The sequence below is a fragment of the Lonchura striata genome, chromosome 12, assembly GCF_046129695.1.
Source record: "Lonchura striata isolate bLonStr1 chromosome 12, bLonStr1.mat, whole genome shotgun sequence".
NCBI classification, from domain to species: domain Eukaryota; kingdom Metazoa; phylum Chordata; class Aves; order Passeriformes; family Estrildidae; genus Lonchura; species Lonchura striata.
Window position 1 is genome coordinate 17,284,640 of NC_134614.1, and position 20,481 is coordinate 17,305,120.

Sequence of the window (20,481 nt, forward strand, 5' to 3'; positions counted from 1 at the left end):
GGTGCCAACCTACCCAATCCTCTCCTTCTCCCCCACACCCACACGGCAAAACCCACCGTGCAGCAGCATCCCAGGCGAGAGGAGGGAGCGAGCCTGATCCACCCATCCACCAGAGGGATTGGCCAGGCACACAGTCACTGGCACTGCTTCCATCACTGCACAGCAACGTCTAAGGGTTGTGTACTCCTGGGCAACTCTGCTGGCACAGGCGATCTTTAGGTAAGACATCTTAAAATTGAACAAATGTTCTTACTTAAAGGCCTCCCCCAGTGTTCAGCCTAAGCTGCATAAATCCGCAGTACTAGACTGGTTTGGCTTTACAAAAGACTTGGCAAGGGATTACAAAGCTTCTAATGAACCTCCTGTCAGGGGTTAATTGGTTGGCTTTATTTTCCTCTTAAAAAATCAAAGGCCCTAAACTTAAAAAGAAAAAAAAAACTATAAAAAAATTAAAATCTATAAAATCTGTGCAATCTCTTCTCCTCGACCCTACATTTAGTAAGCTCTTAATATCATAAATATGAACTCTGATATTCCAACACAGGTGAATAAACCATTAAAACATTTGGGAAGAGGAACTTGCAAACCGTAGATGATATTTACTGCAAAATTTTAAAGCTAAATATATATTAAATAAAACTTGCAGCATGGACACAGAAAAATACTTGAATACCAGGGCATGTATTTAAAGTTAAACAGCATTTAATCAGAATCTTTCTTTGATTATTTGCCAAATTCAGTTGTGTATTAAGGAAAAAAACAGGAAAAAAAGATTTAGGCTGAAACTTGGATAAAATGTCTCAGCTGGGGAACACATTTCATAAACAGTTTTGGAAGTATGGATCTGGTCTCATTAGTAACTAATTAGTACTAGTTATTTTGAAAAAATGAGCAAGCCACAAAAAACCCAAATTAGATATTGAACAAAAATTAATGTCTTAACATGCTTAATATAATTTATTCCAAAGTTCCATAAAATATTTAATATTCAGATAGAGATGTCCATGCCTTTTGTGATACTGTGCACCTCACAGTGCCTAGTTTGTTCCCAGGAAGAGAGAGATAATTCAAGGCAGATCACAATAAATGCCATATATTAAGGTGCAGGGTTGAAGCCCTCATTTGACTTTTGGCATTTGGTCCTTGCCCTGTACCCACAACAGCTCAGAGTGTCACTGGGTTAATTGTATCAACACTGACAAACGAGGGAGTAAAAGCTGCCTGCCCTGGCAGAGATTTGCTGTGGGACTGGAAACGGTTTGAAAATTGTGTTACCCTTTCCTAGGTCAATAACCTCAACCAGTGAGATTTAATAGCAGGATCTGACAGCTCGGGCTGGGTCGCAGCCCTCTCACGTGAATCTCAGCTTCTCACTGTACTCATGTGAGTAACATGGTTGTTACTCACCATGTAACAACTCACGGTGGACGCCCAGCACAGGCTGACCTGACAGCATCAGGTGTGTCCTGGCCAGGCAGCACCAGCTCTGGAAGCATCACTTACCCACACAAAGAGTAGGTTCTGGAGGGAAAAGCTCTGGCCAATGTGGCTTTTGCCCAAGTCACGACACCTGAAGGGATGCCAACTAAACCCCTATGTCACACACACACACACCATGAAAGCTTAATCCTTCTGTCTTCCCCTTTCGTGTGAGCCAGGACACAAACCCAGTGGCTCTGGCCACCAGTCCCTCCATGCAGGCAGTAAGCACAAGCTGCTCTCATGTCTCATGCCAACTTGAGACAATCTACAGGTCAGCTGTAGCCATTTTTGGAGCAGTGTGGATGTCTGGAAGGACCTGCCAAGCGAGAGCCATCACCACGGCAAGGACTCCCTTTCTCACCCAGCTGTGGACTATATTGCATCTGACATGATGAGCATCTCTTGAATCTACCTTTCAGATTTTCGGCAAACCATTTTCTCACTGTCCTTCACAAAGTTGACATTTTCGGCAGCATGATAGGAAAGATGTCATGTCGGCTGCTTTTCAAGTTGTTGTCACAGTGGTTAGCACCAGTTCTGTCATCTTTGCTTTCCTCACAATCCCCCATCTTGAGCCATGTCACAAATAATAATACTTCCGATGTTTTTGTCAATTTTCAAATACTATAACCCAGTTGCACATCTTTGGATTTACTAGTTATGTTAATCTTTGTTGCTCATCTTCCCAGAAGCTGAAGCATTAGAAACTCATTAATTAGTGACAAATGCAGGATATAGATAGAACTGGAAAAACACTACCCAAAGCCTTCCACTTAATTTATTAGCTTGATAATTTTGAAACCTAATTAAATATTCAAGTCAAATATACTTTGAAAATATAATCTTTCTGAGGGAACATATTTATTTTCCCTTTTGCAAGAACACAAAGGGTATATAGCTTAGCATCACTGTAATTTAAGATTCACTTCTGTGCTCTAGACAATTTTGGTACATAGATGATGGGGCTGAAAAATTCCCAGGAGAAGCTCAAGCTGCACAGCTCATTCTGATGTTTATTGGCAATTTTGTTTTCAGCAAAGGTCTCCAGCTCATCTTTGATACCAGCTATTTGATCTAATGTACAGAAGCATCAACTCCTCCAGCGAACAGCATCTCTCGAAGCTGCAGGAACTGATCTTCTCACAGTCCACAACTATATCACTACTGCACTGAAGCAGTGATGAGAAGTGAGAGGAGAGCAAAAGGGTGGAACAGAAGTTTTGGATGTACAAGGTGTATACAAATGCATGAGGGACGAAATGGGTTCGGGTCTATGAATTCAGTTGTACAAACAACATTAATGTCTCCTTCTGTGTGGAGACACAATTCCATCCAATTCTCTACAGCTCCTGCTCACGGGTATTTGAGGTGTATGGCAGAAGCTGTGGGCAGAGAGGGAAGCAGAAGGGCAAAAAAGGCAAGAAAAATAACTAACGAGATTTTTAATTATAAGTAAACAAGTTTCAGATCACTCCTTCTGCTGCAGATTCACTGTGTTGGCTCTAAACTAGTAAATTCCCACAGTAAATATTTCATATGAAAAGTTTTAAATGCCACTTTCCTAATCCCCCCATGTTTTTAAGTTTTAAACCACAAAAACAACAACACCAACAAAGCAGGTGGTGAAATTAAAAAAAAGGGTTGCAATTTAAACAGCAAAAATGATAGTCCTTGTTTAGCTTAGATGGTTTGTGCAAATTCCGGGGTTAATTATAAATTATAATTAGGACCTGTGATCCTAAGGCCACTGCTTTATTCTACAAGTCCCGCCTCCCCCCATGCCCTTTTCTAATTATACCCGGTGCCCCCAGGGCTAGTTATGCTGTTAAAACAAATATATCAAAATGATTTTTTAACAAAGACTAATATATGAAGCAATAGCATGCATTTGTATGCAATTATAAATATACAGTATAGCTCCAGCGCGTTAATCTCTTTGACATAAGCCTCTATGAAATACCACGTCGGCTTCTAAATGAAAAGACATATCATCTTTTACACCTTTTATGTTTAACTTGTCTACACTTTTTTTTTTTTTACTGGGGAAAATATTGGTTACACGTAGCAAACAGATCTTTGCACGCACTGTGAGCCCTGGCATGCAGAGCCAAGGGAAAAAAAACAATGTCAAAAACTGATGCAAATAATTTGATTTTTTAAGTAACAACTCAAATATAAAACACGTGCTGCCTTCAGCTCCCTTGCTGGTTGCCAGGTGCAGCACATATGAGCTATACAGTAAACATCGATGATTAGTGCCTTGGACGGCATGTGTCAGGAGAGGCTTTCGCAGGAGCCCTCGCTGGAGGAGTTGCCTGCACAGCCCCACCGGTTGCACGAGGACGGGCTCTGGGGATGTGGGCAGGATCACGGCTGCCTCGCACATCTCCCCCAGCAGACCAGAGCTGAAAGAGTCCACCTGCCTACAGCCCAAGGAAAAAAGTGTATTCAGCAAACATCGATTTTCCCCAACTCCCCTTTCTTCTGGGCACTCGCACCGTGTGGGAAATGTCGGTGAGAAGCCCTTTGTTCACCCCAGCGCTCCTGGGCTGCCCCAGCTGCCCGTGAGGTCCTGCCGAGCATGGGAACCATTTAATCTCCCAACTCCTGCCTTCCCTCCACTCGGGCTCTCCTCCACGCCGCAGCGCCGAGTCACAGCTCATTGATTCTCATGTGTGATCTGCACCGCTGACGCACCGGATGGTTCCTGAGCCCTGCCATCCTACACCCATTGTGATGAATCTTGTCAGCCTCCTGCGCTGAGCCGGTGACCTGCTGGTGGCTGCCAGCCCAGCCCTTCAGTGCAGGAGCACATCCCATCCGACAGACAGCGGGAGCACCGGCTGTGTCACCACGGGCTGATGGTGGCACTGGATGGGACACAGGGCAGGGCATCACACCCTGCCAGACTGAACCTGCCTTACCGCTGCCAGGGCAAGGCATCTGAACCAGAAACCCAACACTGAGCTCTAGGGGAGCACAGGAAGATATCATGATAAAGTGTATTTACTGCTTGAGGGATGAAAATAATCCTGTATTTCTTTTGTTTCAACTAGCTGTGCGGAAATCTTTATGTGAAACAGACCAGATATGCAATTACAATACAATGGAGAATATTGCAGGTATGTCACGTAGAGTTTTCAGTTCCTGAAGGCTTATGACAATAGCACATTTCTGCTGGGTTTACAATTGTAAAAACAGTAATGAAAGCTAATGGTAACATTCGTTAACAAAATTGATTTTTCTTGAAAACAAATTTGAGGCCATAAAATACAGTTTACAGAAGAAAGGGAAGTCACTAATATACCAAATTAATTAACAGAGACTTGTAGCTGCTTGAACCCTAGGTAAATAGTCATCGAACAACTTGCAGAAGATTATGATACTTGGCTGTTATTAGGCTGAAGGGAATTCAGTCCAACATCCTGATTTTGGTAAGCTCAGTCTGCTAATATTGAGCATGCAAATGATCAATATTTAACTCAGATTTTTAAAAGTTTGGGATTAACAAGCACAAAAAGAGTTTTTAATGATGCTAACTTTAAAAATAATGCTATTCTCTGCCTAAATAAAAAAAATACACAAGTGAAACCAAGGCCATTCCTGAAAGCCACTTCTCTGCAAGGTACAGGAGCCACTGCTCAAGATCTAAGCACTAACTTTAGACCTAGAAAAGCTGAGCTCAACTTTCTGTTCCACAATACTTCTCTCATGTGTGGACAGGGAAGCAGTGAGGCTCCTCTAACACATCACTTCTCTGTGTGTCAAACAACACTGGCAGTACTGCCACAGCCCTCATGACATGAGGACAGAGGGAGAGGGAAGGCAGGGAAAGATCTTGGTGGCCATTTAAACCCTTTCACAATTTTATGATGTGAATGTCTTTTCAAAACTGTTCCTGCTCTTGTCTTTGCTAGCTCTCTGGAGGAATATTGATAAAGAATAGCAACATAGTGGTGGCACCAAAAGCAAAGAGACATCAATAAACATACCACGTGTTGTTGGATGTCTGGATAATTCTGCATCTTTACTATCTGTCAACTATGTAAATACATCAGAAATAATACTTTTTCATAATGATAGGTCTTTGCAAAAGGCATCCTGTGATACCAAGTGGACAAAACTCCATTATCAACTAATGAGAGACCACAATTAAAAAGCATTAAGTTCCTCAGTCTCAGTGAAAAGCAAGTACCTAAGGACAGTAAACCATGTGGATATTGTTCTTGGTAGTCCCTGTTTTCCTCACACCCTGCATTTGCATAGTCAGATGTCTCAGGAGATGAAACTCAGGGCAAGTAATCTACATTTAACTCCATTTCTACTTGTGAAAAAAATGAAATTAAAATAAAAATTATGTGGGCTGTCATGCAAATAGCAGCGATTTACAGCCTTGGTATGGAGAGATCATGTCAGGGGTCTGAATAAGATACATGAGCCCAAAGGAGAGGGGAGACCAAACTCTGACAAGCAGGGCAACAGGGCTCCGAACTGTCCACAAAATCCCATTTTGACCACTTCACCTGCTGCAGCCCCAGGGCCAGCCCCAAGCTAGATCTGCATTTCCACCAGCAGCCTGCCTGCTCCCGTCCTGGCTGCGGCACGGCAGCGCTGCCGAGGCGGGGTTGGACGGGCGAGGAGGCATCATCCCCACACTGACACCTGTCATCCTGTCAGCCTTGACCTTCAGGCTGTCCTCGGCATCCACAGCCTGCCTGCACTTCCCGCTGACTGCGAGCGACTGTTGTCTCGCTGCCTGACCTTATGCAAACACGATACAAACAGACAGCCCACCTCAGCTCCATCACTGTCTGCTGCTAATACAGGAGATTGATAGCCACATGAAATTATCTCTCTGCTCGACCTTCATTACTGGGTGGCATATTCTGTCTGACAGCCAACTTCATCCTGGGGAAAGCTAAACCACCCATTCAGGGGTTTTTACTGTCTAAAAGTGAAGGAACTCTTTTTTATGAAGAAAATCAACACTTTTTCAGATTTGGTGGAAAAAGAAGCCTTTGTTAAACACAAAAATGTCTTGTAACTCAGTCTTTCGCAGACCACTGTGCATCCCAACAACAATGCAATATGTGGCCACTCCAGGATGTTCTGTTGGGTGCTGCGCCAGGTCCCGGGGCAGGTGTGCCACCTTGACAACTTTTACACGGAAAGTTTCTGCCATGAGCTCTAAGTTTCCTGGGGAGAGCAGGGCCAGTCATAAGGCAATGAGCAATGCATGGACACAGCAGGTGGGAGGGAGGGACAGAGCTAAAGCGAGCACGGCTTTACTGCATCGCAACTGCCAGTAAGGACTGCACGGGTAAACAGTGGCTTTCCATCGCTCTCTGCCAGCCAGCTCGCAAATGCACGATGCATGTGGCCTCAACAGCTCTCTGGAATGAAATCGTGACTCTTCCAGTCAGATATTCAGATTGCTGAGAGTAGACACGAAAGATAAGCAGTCGCGTTTTCCTCCGAGACCTCCTGTGGTCCCTTTCTGTGACCTTCTGGTAGCAAAAGCCAGACGCTGCACCCCGCAGACTCCATGGCAAACTGTTGGGTGTTAAGCAGAGCCTGCCCTTGGTGGGAACGCGCAATGCTGCAGCCTTGCAGCTCCCACACAGAGCCTCCTGCAATCCCCAGGCAACAGAGAGACAGCACAGACCAAGAAGGAACATGAACCTTCAGCTTTCCGATGTGAAGTCAACTGTCAGCTAGAGACAACTAAGCCATAGCAAGACACCTCATTCCTTTCTTGGAATATTTTAAATGAGTGACTGGAATAGCCCATCCATGGCCAAACTGCCCCTCTGGCATTGCCCAACAGCCCCTCATACAGCGCAGCAGCCACACACAGCCCTGGACAGCTGTACAGCATGGGACTGGCTTGAAAGCATGCCATTCTCCTGAGCCCACAACTCCCCTCCCCCATGGAGAGGGAATGGGAGGTTGCCACCTTGGCCCATACCATCAGATACCTCCTGTCACCAGCCCTGATGAAAAGAAAGCTTCAGCCCTGGCTGTGCAAAGGTACATGGAGTAGCTATGATGAGTATCCCACCTCCCCTCTGTTAGATGGGCTTTGAGCCAAGTCCTGTTCCCAAACCAGCTGTCAGCTGAGTCCTGCTTAGGACAAAGGACAACGGGGCAGCCACTTTCACTGGCTGGTCCCATCCCCTAAACACCATGTGAGCCATCTTCTAAACACACACCTAGAAACCTAAGTCTCTGATCCCCTATGGGACTTGGGTGCCCAAAAGCTATCCAGCTCCCAGGAGAGCATGTGACCCCAATGCTGGAGTCAGGTGTCCCTGAGCCATGGGGGTGCAACTGCCCAGGGTGCTCAGTGACTGAGGAGCCCTCTGCAACACACTCCTGTGCACTGCACACTTCCACTTACCTTTTCGGCTCTGGATTCGGCTGGGTTTTGGGCTCCTTCTTTTTTTTGGACTCCTTTTTGGAATCCTTTTTTGTCTCCGTTTCAGCAGCAGAGGCTTTGCCCCCCTCACCGTCTGCACTTGGCTGTGACCCACCAAGTAATTCTGCCATGAGTTGGCTTGGGGGAATGATTGAAATGTGGGGGGCAAGGCCGGCAGCAGAAGCGAAAGAAATAAGAAGAAAGCATGAAAAACCTCAAAATAAAACAAAAGGAAATTAAGTTGAAAGGAAACAACTGAAATGATATAACAATTGGCAAAGAAAGAACGAATGAGCAACGGAAAGTCAGAACTAAAAAAGAAACTAAGGAAGCAAAACTTGGTTTCCATGACAAGATGTATGAAAGTAACTGCAAAAGCAAGCAACAGCCTTGCAATGTGAAACCTGGGCAATGCATGTCGTAAATCAGGGTGGTATTTACCAGAGGTATATGAAAACACCTAATTATTTTATAGCATTCCTTTCTTCAGCCAAATATGTAAGATACAAAGTGATATCTCAAAGTATACAATATAAATTAACAGAAAAAAAGCAGAAAAAGAAGCTGCAATAGATGCTACAGCATCTACAAACAACAAAATAAATGGAGGGGGGGGGGAAACACAGCTCCAGTTCCTCCCATCAAAGGTTTGTCATATTTGAGAGAAAAGAACTGTCGTCTTTTGAAACTGAAATTGCTTTGTAACAGAGTAAGATAAAATTTCCAGTTATGTCTAAGCAATTTCTGAACTGATGTCACGTGGGCTTTAAATAAGACATGGGTGCCCAAGGGCTTAAAGCCCTTCTGAGCACTGAAGTTTGATACTGCTGAAAATTTCACTGCTACAACTTGTCAGATCCTCTTGCACAGCAATTAAATCAGCACGGTGTATCATTTACTTCTATTTATTCAACCCGTGACAGTCACAGGGACTGCAACTGTATCTTGTTCAGAACTGCATCTTAGCAAGTGCCTGGGCAAGTAAGTTAAAAACCTTCGTTTCTGGATCCTCTATGTGCATTTTTACTGCTTACATTAAACAAGCAATGAAACAAACAAACAAACCGACTATGCCACTAGAAGTGCTGCTGCCAAACATCCACTGTGAAAACAAATTGGGGACTGTTCTGCATTATCCAAGGAAACCTGTATTTGACAAAGTCATCTCTGGTAGGCAGGGCACTGCTAGCCAAAAAGAATTCCTTACCTGTTGCCATGAACATGTGATGCACAAAAGGCAAAGCTGTAGTGAAGTAAGGTGGGGTCAATCATAGCTCCGTTTTCTGCGCGCTCTAGCAAATCTCTGAGGTAGCAGAGATGTCTGTGACAGCCTCTCACTCCATTACGTGCACAATACTCATCTAGCACAAAGACCTGGCCAGGACTAAACCAGCCCTGTTTAGAAATAAAGAGACTTGATTTTAAATATAAGTTATTAAATACAAAGTCTATCAGATTTGGAGGTGTAGTGGTCAACTGCTCTAATAAAAAGAAATACAAACCTAAGGCTACATTAAGGAAAAAGGAGAGAGGTCACTCAAACAATACAGTCTGCACATCATTACTCAAACACAGCATATACTCATTGCAACCGTTAGCAAAAATGTATTATGCTACCATCAAAGGGAAATGTAATTTAAAATGCTGAAAAGTTAGGCCAGTTCATGTCAGTGCCTAGCAAAAAAATACAAAGAAAAAAAAAGACATCTTTAAGAGATGACAAGGTTTGGTTATTTAAACAGTGTGAAACAATAGTCTGGGGATAGGATTGTACATTTGGCCGGGAGCACAAGATTGATCTGGGGGAAGAGGACAGAGGATTACACTGAAAAAGGACTCCTCTTGCATCTGGCAGGTAGGAACATCCTGCAGATGGAGAAGGGCAATTCTGCAGTATCAGAAAGGGACATTTCCCATTGTCCCTATTGCGTGCTGCTGGCGACATGCTCTGACTTCGCCAGCTCCTTGGCACCGAAACAAGGGGAGCTCTGCTCAAAAGCAGGGTTCCCTTACACATCCAGGAACCACAGACCATTTCTTTGTGCCTGAGGGGCTGGTGACACAAGGCTTGTGGTACAATGTCCAGACTCCCAAAGGACGACACCCTTCCCTGCAAGGGGATGGCTCTGGTGAAGGTCCTGGGACAGCCGAAGTGGAGCGTGCCTCTGCCTTCAGGAGAGGGGCTAATGAGAACAAGAATAATCTCATAGATTGCTTTTCAAAACGCTGTAAAATCGTCAATATTTACATGGAAATTTGGGTGCTAAACAATTGCTAAGACGCAGCTCTGGAATGCATCAAGCTGCAAAATCTTTCATCGTTTAATTGAAAAGTTCCTGCAGCGGGCGGGAGAGTAGTTGAGGCAGAGCACTGCCCCTATAGGCAACTTCTTTGCCACCCCATCTGTTACCCCAAATGCTACATCTTAGAAACAACACTGCTGTGAAAGATTAAAATATATTTTCTACCACTCAGATGACACCAAATCTTTTCTAGATGCCAAAATAGCTGCTTTGAAAAGAGTTGAAGAAATATCAATTAAGAGCTCAAAGACATAGAGAAGGATTTGCTCATCCTTATTGGGCCAACTCCAAAACAGATTGAGAAAAGAATTAAAATAATGAGGGGAAAATGATAGATATAGGGAGTAGCTACAGTGCTGGGATCACTAGAAGTGCACATTTCAAAATGAAGACACAGAACAATGCAGATGGGACAGCCCTCTGGAAGGCTATTTTTTGGGAGGGGTATATTTGCCTTCACCACTTTTGATGGTATTTTTGTTTGCTTTTGGGTTGGAGGTATTATGCTTGATTCTGAAGTTCTTTATGTTGTCTGTTACTCCTTAGACCATCTCTCGTCTCTCTTCGTGTAAGTGATCAGGCATGGTAAAAACATGGAAATGACATGATTGCTCTGCTTTTGGATATAGGGGTAGAAGTGCAGCTGAAATTATTATATTCACCTAGTACAAAGAAAGAACTCATTTCTCCCTATGGGGTGTAATCTTGGCTCTACTGACAGTGATGGGAAGGCTGGCACTGATTTTACTGGAGTCTGAGGCAAAGGAAGCAGAGGATGAACCCAGCGATCTGGAGCACGCCACATTGCTCCCCTGAACTGGGCTCTGCGATGTGCTGGTTCTCAGGAGAACAGAAGGGATGATGGTAAACATCCATAATCGCTGCCATGGTGCCATGAGGGGAAGCATGAGCAGAGATCAGAGGTTCAGTGATGAGCCCCAGACCTTACGAGAGCACAGGCAGCAGATCCAGAGCCACAGGAGGACCAGGAGGTCTTCCCTTGCATGGCAGAGGTAGGAAATAAAACACTTGCTGCTGAATGGGGATCCACTGGAGCAAGTAAATGCTACTCCCCACAGCCCTAGAAAAACCCCCAAGGTTTGATGAAAAGCAGTACTCAAACAGATCCCCAAGATCTTCAGGCAGAGCCTGGCTCTTGATGAAGATTTGCCTGGCAAAAGCAGCTGACAGTGGCAGCTGACATGGGGTGTCTGTCCCCAGTGCAGATAGGCGCAGCTCAGTGTGGCCTCACAGATTGTCTCCAATGACATGAGGAAACCTGGAGGGGACAATGGAGGAAGGGCACAGAGCACAAGGAGCTCCACTGACTGTGTTCAACAAGCTGAACTGCTCTGATAAGGAGACATGTCCCAGGCACCAGCAGGGAATGCCAGGGGAGCTTTGGAGCTGGGAAAAGCAAGGCTTGGTCAGGGCTGGTGACACATAGGCCAGTTGTCTACTAGGCAAATGCAACTTCTGAGAAAAACAGTTTTTGAGGGAAATTACCATTTATCTTAGGAAATCTAAGACAATTTAATCTTGGTGGCCTGCTTCATGGATCTCTTAACCTGATTCCCTCACATCATCTCAGTTAGGCTGGGTACTTTGAAGACTGTCCTGTGGTTTGTGTTGTGCTATATAATGGAAATTATATGAATGCTGACACATCTTGGGCAATACAGCTCCAGCAGAGAGATGGCTGTGTGAGCTGGATGCTGGCAGTGGACGGGGAAGTCTTGGGAAGAGTTGGAGGGCAGTTTCAGAAACAACACACATGTCCAAGTGAAAAGAATGAAGACCCACGCATGTGTGGGGTCCATACCAAGCCGGAACAGCTGAATTGTCTTCTCAAAAGTCCAGGAAATCCTCTGAGTGTGACTATACTATCAATTTGTGGATGATGGGCAAGACCCCTCTGCAAGCTCTGCAGAAAGTGTTCTTCCCCCTCCCCAGCACAGAGCTCTCTGCCAGTAAACATCACTTCTGCCATGGCTGGGATGAGTCAGCCAGGCTGTTTGTTTTCCTAGGGATGCCTGGCTCAGCCCGTGACTGGGCTCACAATAGCGTTGTTTAACCTGGTTCCACAGAAAGGAAGCAATGCTGAGTTATCCTCTGCGCCAGGGTAAGTCTTTCCTGGCACCTCCATGCTCATATTTGAAAACAACAAGAGGTGTGATGAGGCAAAACCCTGTGGGACCTTGCATGGAATGTCCTGTAGGGAGCAAGAATTGCCCAGTGGCACACAGTGGCTAGAGCAGGCTTACCACGGGCTCACAGCTCCTCCAGCCAACTCAGCACAGTGCTATCACCAACATTCCAAAGACACAGCAAGAATAGTGGCAGCTCTTTGCAGTTTTTGAGGACAGTCTGTTTTTACACCGTAATCAGGACAAAAACATGGCAAAGTAAGTCAAGAAGCACGTGAAACCAAGCATAGGTGAACACAGGCCATTATTCTGTTCCTTACAACACTGCAATGGGTGATTTGAAAGAAGATGGTTAACTGGTGATGCTCCACTCTGAAGAGGATGAGTCTTGGTGCTGAGGGGAGCTCCACCGCTCTGGTAGCTTCTAGCAAGGGCCTAAACATCTCCATAACAAGCAGAAGTGCGGCTGGTGGGTTTCTTGAAGAAAAACATTGTTAATCATTTTCAGTGATGGCCTCTCACCTCTCCATGAGTTTAATTCAATGGCCACAGCTTTCTCACCAGGCCCAAGACTGCACAGAGACAAACCAGCAGCAAGCCAACCTCTCAGACATGCATGGATGGGGATGGTCTTCCTAGGGTCAGCCATGCGTGGGGAGCAGAAGCTGCATGCCAAAGTCACTGCCTGCCAGAGCAAGGACCTTGATGGAACCAGTGAGGAACCTGCTGCAGGTCTGACAATGCTCCCACCAAGCCTACTTGTACCACTTGGGTATCTGCAGGTAAAATGCAGCCTTCCCCCACCCCATCCTTACCTCAGGGGATGTCCACAACTGTTCCTCCTATCCTGCCTCTCCTCAGGAAGATGACAACTCATTGCTGCTAGTGGCATTTACTGGACCTCAGTCCTTCAGAGGGGACTGGCCCTTGTGTGTGGTACAAGGAGCAGGGCAGTGAGAGGAGTACCATGGTGGAGGGGGACATGGAGGGCAGGATTTGAGACTGACAGACTCCTTGCCAACTGCTCAGCTGTGTTCCCAGGCTTCTGCTTTTAACAGCAAGGCACTCAGGAGCTCCAGGGACTGCACAGCTGGCAAAGGCTCTTGGCACAGCGTGGTCTTTCTGCTGAAGGAGCCCACCATGATACCCCAGTGTGCCACCTTGCGCAACAGTAGGAGGGCAGCAGGTCAGAATCTGTCCCATGCCATGTTCAGGACATGTCCCGTGTTTCAGGACGCTCTAGAAAGGATTAATCCTGTTGTTTTCTCAAAAACTAAGAGCCTCGTCATCCTCCTCACTGAAACTGCTAAAAATTAATTGCTCAGGTTGCATTGTTATTGGTTATTTGTTATCTATGCCCTTATAGTACATAAAAACCCCCAAGCACTGCACCCCAGCCAAAGGCTACAAGCTGTCCTGGAACACCTCAGTGCCACTGTCCTATGGTGGGCAAAGAGCTGCAACTGCTGCTGCTCATGGGAGTACTCAGGATGGGCATGCAACTATGTGAGCATGGACAGACTGCAGCAGCACTGCAGTTATCCACACAGTCCCATCTGTTACCTGCTTGGGACCCCTGCTCATAAAGAGACACAAAGCTGGGCCACAGTTATTCCTGGTGGGACTCCATTGACATGGGAGGTGGTACCAGACAGTCATCTTTTCCCTGTTCTTTCATCCAGAAGACTCTGGAAGGCAGTGCAGGAGGCTGCAAAACACTGCTCTCTACTTCACATTCCCACACTGGAGTTTCTCTTTGCAGGAAGAAACATTTCAAACATTGCAAACAGAAATAATAAAAGACAGTGCGACTGGAGAAGAACAGCAGTCAGTTCACTGCGGGCAGCCTCTCAAAAGAAAACACCTCTGGGCCAAATTCAAACCTGGAGTAAACAGAAGTCAATCTTCCAGCAACAGGGGGATCAGCCCCCAGTCACACTAGCTTTGACTTTGCTGCTTGATGTTTATATCACTAGAGACCAAAGAATATACTTGCCAGACAAGAATAGGAATCATTAAGTCTGTGGTCCAAAGTGAGGCGCTGAACCATCTCAAAGAGTGAAGCGTGGTCAAAGTTACAGGGATTGGAAGAGATAAATTCATCCATGCCATGCTTTTGAGCTCTATCTGCATCTGTTCATTTATACATATAGAGAAAGACACCATTTAGAGAGATATAAGACATTTTAGTTGACAAATATAACAGAAAAAAAATATACAGTATGAAGCATGAAAGCCAAGTATCTCCTCTTCCCTCCATTGCCATTAAGTTTTCTCTTTGCAGGCTATACAGTACACTTCACCTCCCATTGTCAACTTGCATCAGTTATGGACTATATTATTGTATCTAGGCAAAAGATTTTAGAATTAACATCTTGTCAACTGCTCATTATAGTGCATTTATTCTGTACTTAAAACCAGAACACAAACGTATGAGTTCACTCTGCATCTTACAACAGGCTATGAGTTAACAGAATTTTGGCTCACATAAGTAAATTAGCTCCTATTTAGATAGTTGTGGTTAATTGTAATAGATTCTGCCATTCTAATGAAGTTACAGCTTTTTTCCTCTACATTTACTAGGTTTTCTAGGTATCACACCAGTTACGTTGTTCTTTCTCCAAATGCCAATGTTTGTCTTCCCCACGGCAATTTTTTTTTCCCTAACAGCAACTTTAAATGCTACCTCACTGAAATAAAAAGATGCTCTTTTAAGCATTGCTAAGAAGTTAAATTGATATGTAGTTTGTTGTCACAGAGGCAGTAACCCGACAGTGCGTCGGAGCTGCCAGTCATCCCGATGGAGAGACTGAATTTCCTCTGCCTAGATTACAAGCTGCCATTTTTGGGTGAATTAACAGCCTCAACGTATTCACACTTCTCTGCTTTGGGTGACGTTTATGGGCACTAACTCCTAGGGGCTAATTAATTAATCTCAACATGGTTAACTAAACTACACCGAATTCAGCAGTTGAAATGAAGCCTCCACGCCAGCCTGGGTGCGGCCAGCCAGGACCCTGCTGGGAGCAGGTTTTGTTCTAGCAGCCGCTGGGGAATTAAAGGACACCTTTCACTTGGTTTTGTCTGTGCTCAGCTTCCTACTATATGGGTTCTTGCCAAATCCTCGACAAAGAAAATAGGATTTAAATCCTTCCCCTGTTTATAGCCTCCTAGGGGAACTGGGTGGCCTTGAAACAATGTGGCTGAAAGGACACAAAAATGCAGTTTTCCGCAGCAGGAGTATATGGTAACTGTATTTGTTTTAAAACAAAATCCCTCTTTACCAGAAAAAAAAACCCGAAAAATCCTTAATTAAAAAGAAAAAAAAAAGTTTTAAATGAGAGTGAGAATGTTCTCTTATATGTTTTTCTATTCAATATTTATCTGTGAGGGATGGCATGTCTTTCCAAATACCTCATTTGTGTCAGCGCTCTCACATAGTAATGATCACTGGGTAGCAATCTTTAAATTTTCTGTATAGTCTGTCATTATCTATATACAAACTGTATAAATAACATCACTCACTGGAAAGAAATCAGTCAAATTGAAACATGTAACATTTCAATTAGCTGCTAGCAATACTTAATTCAGCTGTAGCTGGCAATTTTCCTCACTATAACCCCACTGAATAAACACTGAAGTTTTTCCTACAGAGGATTAATTTTTGAGGGTCTGCTCCCCTGTATGTGCTGGGGTCCTGCTGACCCCTAACCCTGCCTCCCTCCCAGGACCCAAACCCCTCCCTCTCCCTCTGCTGTGCATTCAGCACCAGGACAGAAGCAGCTGCCAGTGGTGCTGGGTGAGGTGGCAGCACAAGGGCTGGCTCAGGGGATGGGAACAACCTCCCAGGGGAGCACGTCCCCTCCATGGCACCTCTGCAGCATCCCTGGGCATGGGATGTGGAGCCCACCCAGCCCTGTGGCCTGCAGCACAGACTGGCTCCTGTCTGTTTTGACAGCTTTCTGCCCCATTGTCTCTGTCCCTTTGGGCCAAGATGGATTTGATTGCATTCACTCCCAAAGAGTTTGGCTGTGCTGTTTTCATTCCATCCCCAGTGCCCGTAAAATGTTTTAACAGCTATTATCAGACTATTTTTAATGGCTTGCTGCTCTGCCCGGCTCCTCGGAGTTGACTGCAAGCTGACAAATTGGCTGGAGGCCTTCATTTGCCAGTTTTGCTCAGAGATTTTATTACTTTTCAATTAGGAGCCCTGATACACTGTCAATCCTCCTGCTCAGCCAACGAGGCTCTGAGAGCCGAGTAAATCAGCTGGAAATTGGAAGAGTCCTCTAGCCCTTTAGCTGGTGAACCTTTTTGAGCATATGTGCAAGAAAGCATGTTTGAAATGAGTATTTTTTATTCCAGACTAATCAGCTTTTTCCCATATTACATTCTCTGAGCAAGGTGGGCACAGAGCAGACCTTCTGCTGGTGGGAACTGACTGAAGTGCCGCTGGCTACTGCAGAGCTGAGGGTCTGGCTGGGCTTTTTACAATCTCCCTGCCCAAGGCAGGGGCACAGACAGTTCCCTGACAAGCGTGAGAACAGACACAGTGATTAAATGTCCTTCACAACTGGCCATAATCAGGGGCAATTTACTTTCACTAAACACTTTGAAGCCACATCTTCCATTGGGTGCCTGCTCGAAAGCCCATTTGCCCCAAATCTCTCCTCATCAGAACAACCACATGAAGAGAGAGGCATCAGACATGGCACTGTGAGAGTTCAAGTGACCAGAAAAGCATTATGCACATGACTTCTGCTCAGTCAGTGATTTAAAATGTGGATTGCTGCCATGGGAAGGAGGATGAGCAGCTGCAGCTCTCCCTGCGTAGCCCAGCACCACAGCTCCTGCATGGCCAAACCATTTTGCACCAGCAGAGATGCAGGGCCAGGTGGGTGCACATCACCCACTCAGGGGATACAGCTGTTGTGATGGCAACTGGAGATGTCTGTGGAGAATGGTAATACAAATATGCATTTCGTTTAAATGGAATATCATGTCTGGGCCAGATGCTTCATTGGGCCAAAATTCTTAAAAATAAGGAGCAAGTTAAAAAAGTCAATCCTATATTAAACTCACCTTCCCTTAATTATTCTAAATAAGCATCCCACACACCTTGCAATCTATTTTTGCATTTTGATTTTTCCATTGGGCTCACTTTTGAAAATGAAATTCATGAATCAAATTATACCAAAAACATTAAACTTCATAGGCAACACAAAAAGAAAAGAACAGATCTAAATATATTATTACTCTGCTTCAGACAAATATCTGCAATTTACAATAATGCCAACGTCTGCATATGAAATAAGTTTTTTGTATAATCCATCCTCTTTCAAAATGGCCTGTACAGTTTAAATGTGATTTTAAAGTATAAAATGAGAATGGCTAATATTCACACCCAAACTGTACAGCCAATTTTTAAGTACTTTAAATTAATTGTTTCAGTCAAATACGGCTGCTTTTTTGACCCTGCTCTGTTATTCTAGCTAAAAAGGAAGGAGAAACCAAAGAAAGAAAGTTATATGATGCTCCAGTAATTTGCAATCCCTTCCCAAGGTGCCGTGCCAAGCTCGCTGGTTTTTCTTTGTTTGGGGCCCCAGCTGAAATGCTGCTGCAGGCCCACAAAAGTTATCTTACATATTTAGACAAGCTGCACACAACTGCAGCTGAAAGGTGTTCGATGGTGGTCTCAGGAGGGAGGCTGCCAGTGGAGGGACACGGCCAGCACAGGCTCCACAAACCTTTCTTCTGCAAAACTGCAGACTCTGGCCTTTTATATAACATTTGGTCCCCTGCATTACTGCCTTTTTTTAGATACTGCTGGGTTTATTTTGTCCATTTTTATCCAGTTTGCATTTTGTGCTGACTCCATTAACTGGACCCCTGTCATACACAACCTCCCTACATGTGTTTGAAATTAGAATCTTAAAAATCTGCCAATGTCAGGAACACAAAGATTTCAACAGTAACAAGAATCACAAAAAGCAAAGGACTGTCCCACTGTTCAGTTCTCTGAGGGCAGTATTTCTCTTTATCTATCTGTTACTTAAAAAGGAAGAGACAAACCAGTCAAATCTCTCATTCTTTTTTTTTTCTTAAAAGTATTTCCCTGCTTTCTGCATTTCTTTTGCTCCAGCAGTAATTTTGGCAGATTTTGCTGTGAGAGCAGTGAAGTTAATAGCGGGGGACAAGCTCCATAAAAGAATTCTTGTTATAAAAGGCTTTAGGTAGCCATTTTATTATAAGAATTTCTTACTCCAGATTTGTTTCTTTTCATTAATGAGTGACTTTGTTTTAGTACCAAAGGCAACTGAAAATCTAGTAAATTTTACAACACATTTCCCTGTTGCAAGAAAATAAAAATCCACCAAACAAACAAAAACCCAAACAACTGTAAATTAAAAGGTGACTTTGTATCTTACTCATCTGGAAAATGTGTGCTTGTCATATCTGCTTGACATTACAAGAATGAAGATGTGGTTTGGACAGTAACAAACAATGACACTAGTCAACCTCATCAGGAGACATGAAATAAAGGAATGACAATGATTGATGGCAGCTATTCATTTACAGATATTTCTAGAAAAGTCTTTGCTGGCCGGGCTGGGCAAAGTGGGAGAACTTTTCCAGCCTGGCCAGCAATGCACCACGGCAGGTGGCTCACGGAGTTCCCAGTGCCACCCTCTGACTGCCCTGAGGGGCAGCGGGGTCCCCTCCTGCTCATGGACATGTTTAGGCTCTGACTTGTTAATGACATACCCAAGGAAGTGCCTGAAAACTCCATTTTGTGGAGCAAGAGTCTTCACTAGCAAATACTGATGTTCTGGAGGGGGAAACACTAAATCCCTGTACCTGGATTAAAATGCCAGGTGGGTTGTGAGTGAGCTGCTGGCCATGCTAGCTGTGACTTGCCACATCTCCTCGTCGCTGTGTGCTGTGGCACTGCTACCTCTGAGAAGTGATGTGTGTGTGCTCAGGGCTCTGCAACCCTGCTCCCCAACCCTCCTCCCCAAACCTCCTCCCTGTGAGGAGCTGGGGCCGCTGCAGGAGCCTCCATTTGCCTCTCAGCTGCACAGCCAAGAGCTCTTTCTTCTCCCCTTCATATTATTGCATGTTAGAAGACAGAGTTAAATGTAATGGGCTGTTTATTCCTGTGGCTTATGGCTTTTTCCTTGCTGCAAACAAGTTCTTTTCTGCTTCAGTTAGAATTCTAATAAATTATTATAAATGGTCCTGTAAATCACCAGACACACCTGATACTGAATTGCAATCTAAGTTGTCTAAGGATTGGTAGTTAGATGAATAAGAATTTGTAGTATGCACTTACATAATTCCTTGTGTGGCAAGTTAAAAACACAGTTTTAGAACAGCTATTTATAATATAAAACATTGTTTCACAGCATCTTTATAACTATTTAAAAATATTTTGAATTGGATGGCTTCAGAAACCTGTGAATTTGTATTTCATAAGTTAGAGTTCCAGGCTTCTCAAAGCATGTAGATTTACAAGCTAGTTTTAAATTCATGCAGGTTATGTGAGACTGATTTAACATTTTAATTCTGCATTCCTGCAATGAAGCATCTGCAAGTTGACAATACAGAAGACACAGCAGCGTTCTCAAGATATCTTTAACTATCTAAAAAAGTAAAGCAATTAAAGCACAAAACTAATAATCTAATAAGATAGCGATGCATTGTAGTGCAAATACATGTAATGTTGCCAAACCCAGATTCATTCATTCATTCATTCACTCTTTCTTTCTTTCTTTCAAAGTGGCAAAAATCTGTATTTCATTGAAATTAAACTTTTGTGGGTGTTTTTTTTTTGTTTGTTTTTTTTTTTGGTTTTTTTTTTTTTTTTCAGTAAAGTCTGATAAAAATTCTCTTTGGAAATCCAACCATTTAGAAAACAAAATAAAGAAAGAAAAAAGAAAGTGTCTGCTGAGAAGGAATTCTGCCTGCTACCCAGGGGTATATTTGTACACATACGCACATACTCACACATAGGAAAGAAGAAAAAAGAAATAAAAGGAGGAGGAAGGAAAAAAAGGAGTCTTATTGATGGCCAAGAGGGATGACACCGCCTGTTCCTTCTCAAAATTGCATTCAGATACTCCAGATACAT

At 44.1% G+C, this 20,481-nt stretch overlaps 1 protein-coding gene across 16 annotated transcripts in view; it reads right to left on the reverse strand.

The window, feature by feature from the left end:
- CADPS (calcium dependent secretion activator) overlaps positions 1-20,481 on the reverse strand; it is a 205,922-nt gene that overhangs the window by 71,019 nt on the left and 114,422 nt on the right. For all 16 annotated transcript variants that reach the window (XM_077786159.1, XM_021537240.3, XM_077786156.1 and 13 more), the window contains 2 exons: positions 14,347-14,483; positions 9,108-9,295 (listed from right to left, as the gene is read on the reverse strand). In XM_077786159.1, the coding sequence (XP_077642285.1) occupies positions 9,108-9,295; positions 14,347-14,483 (325 nt within the window). The remainder of the gene's footprint in view (positions 1-9,107; positions 9,296-14,346; positions 14,484-20,481) is intronic.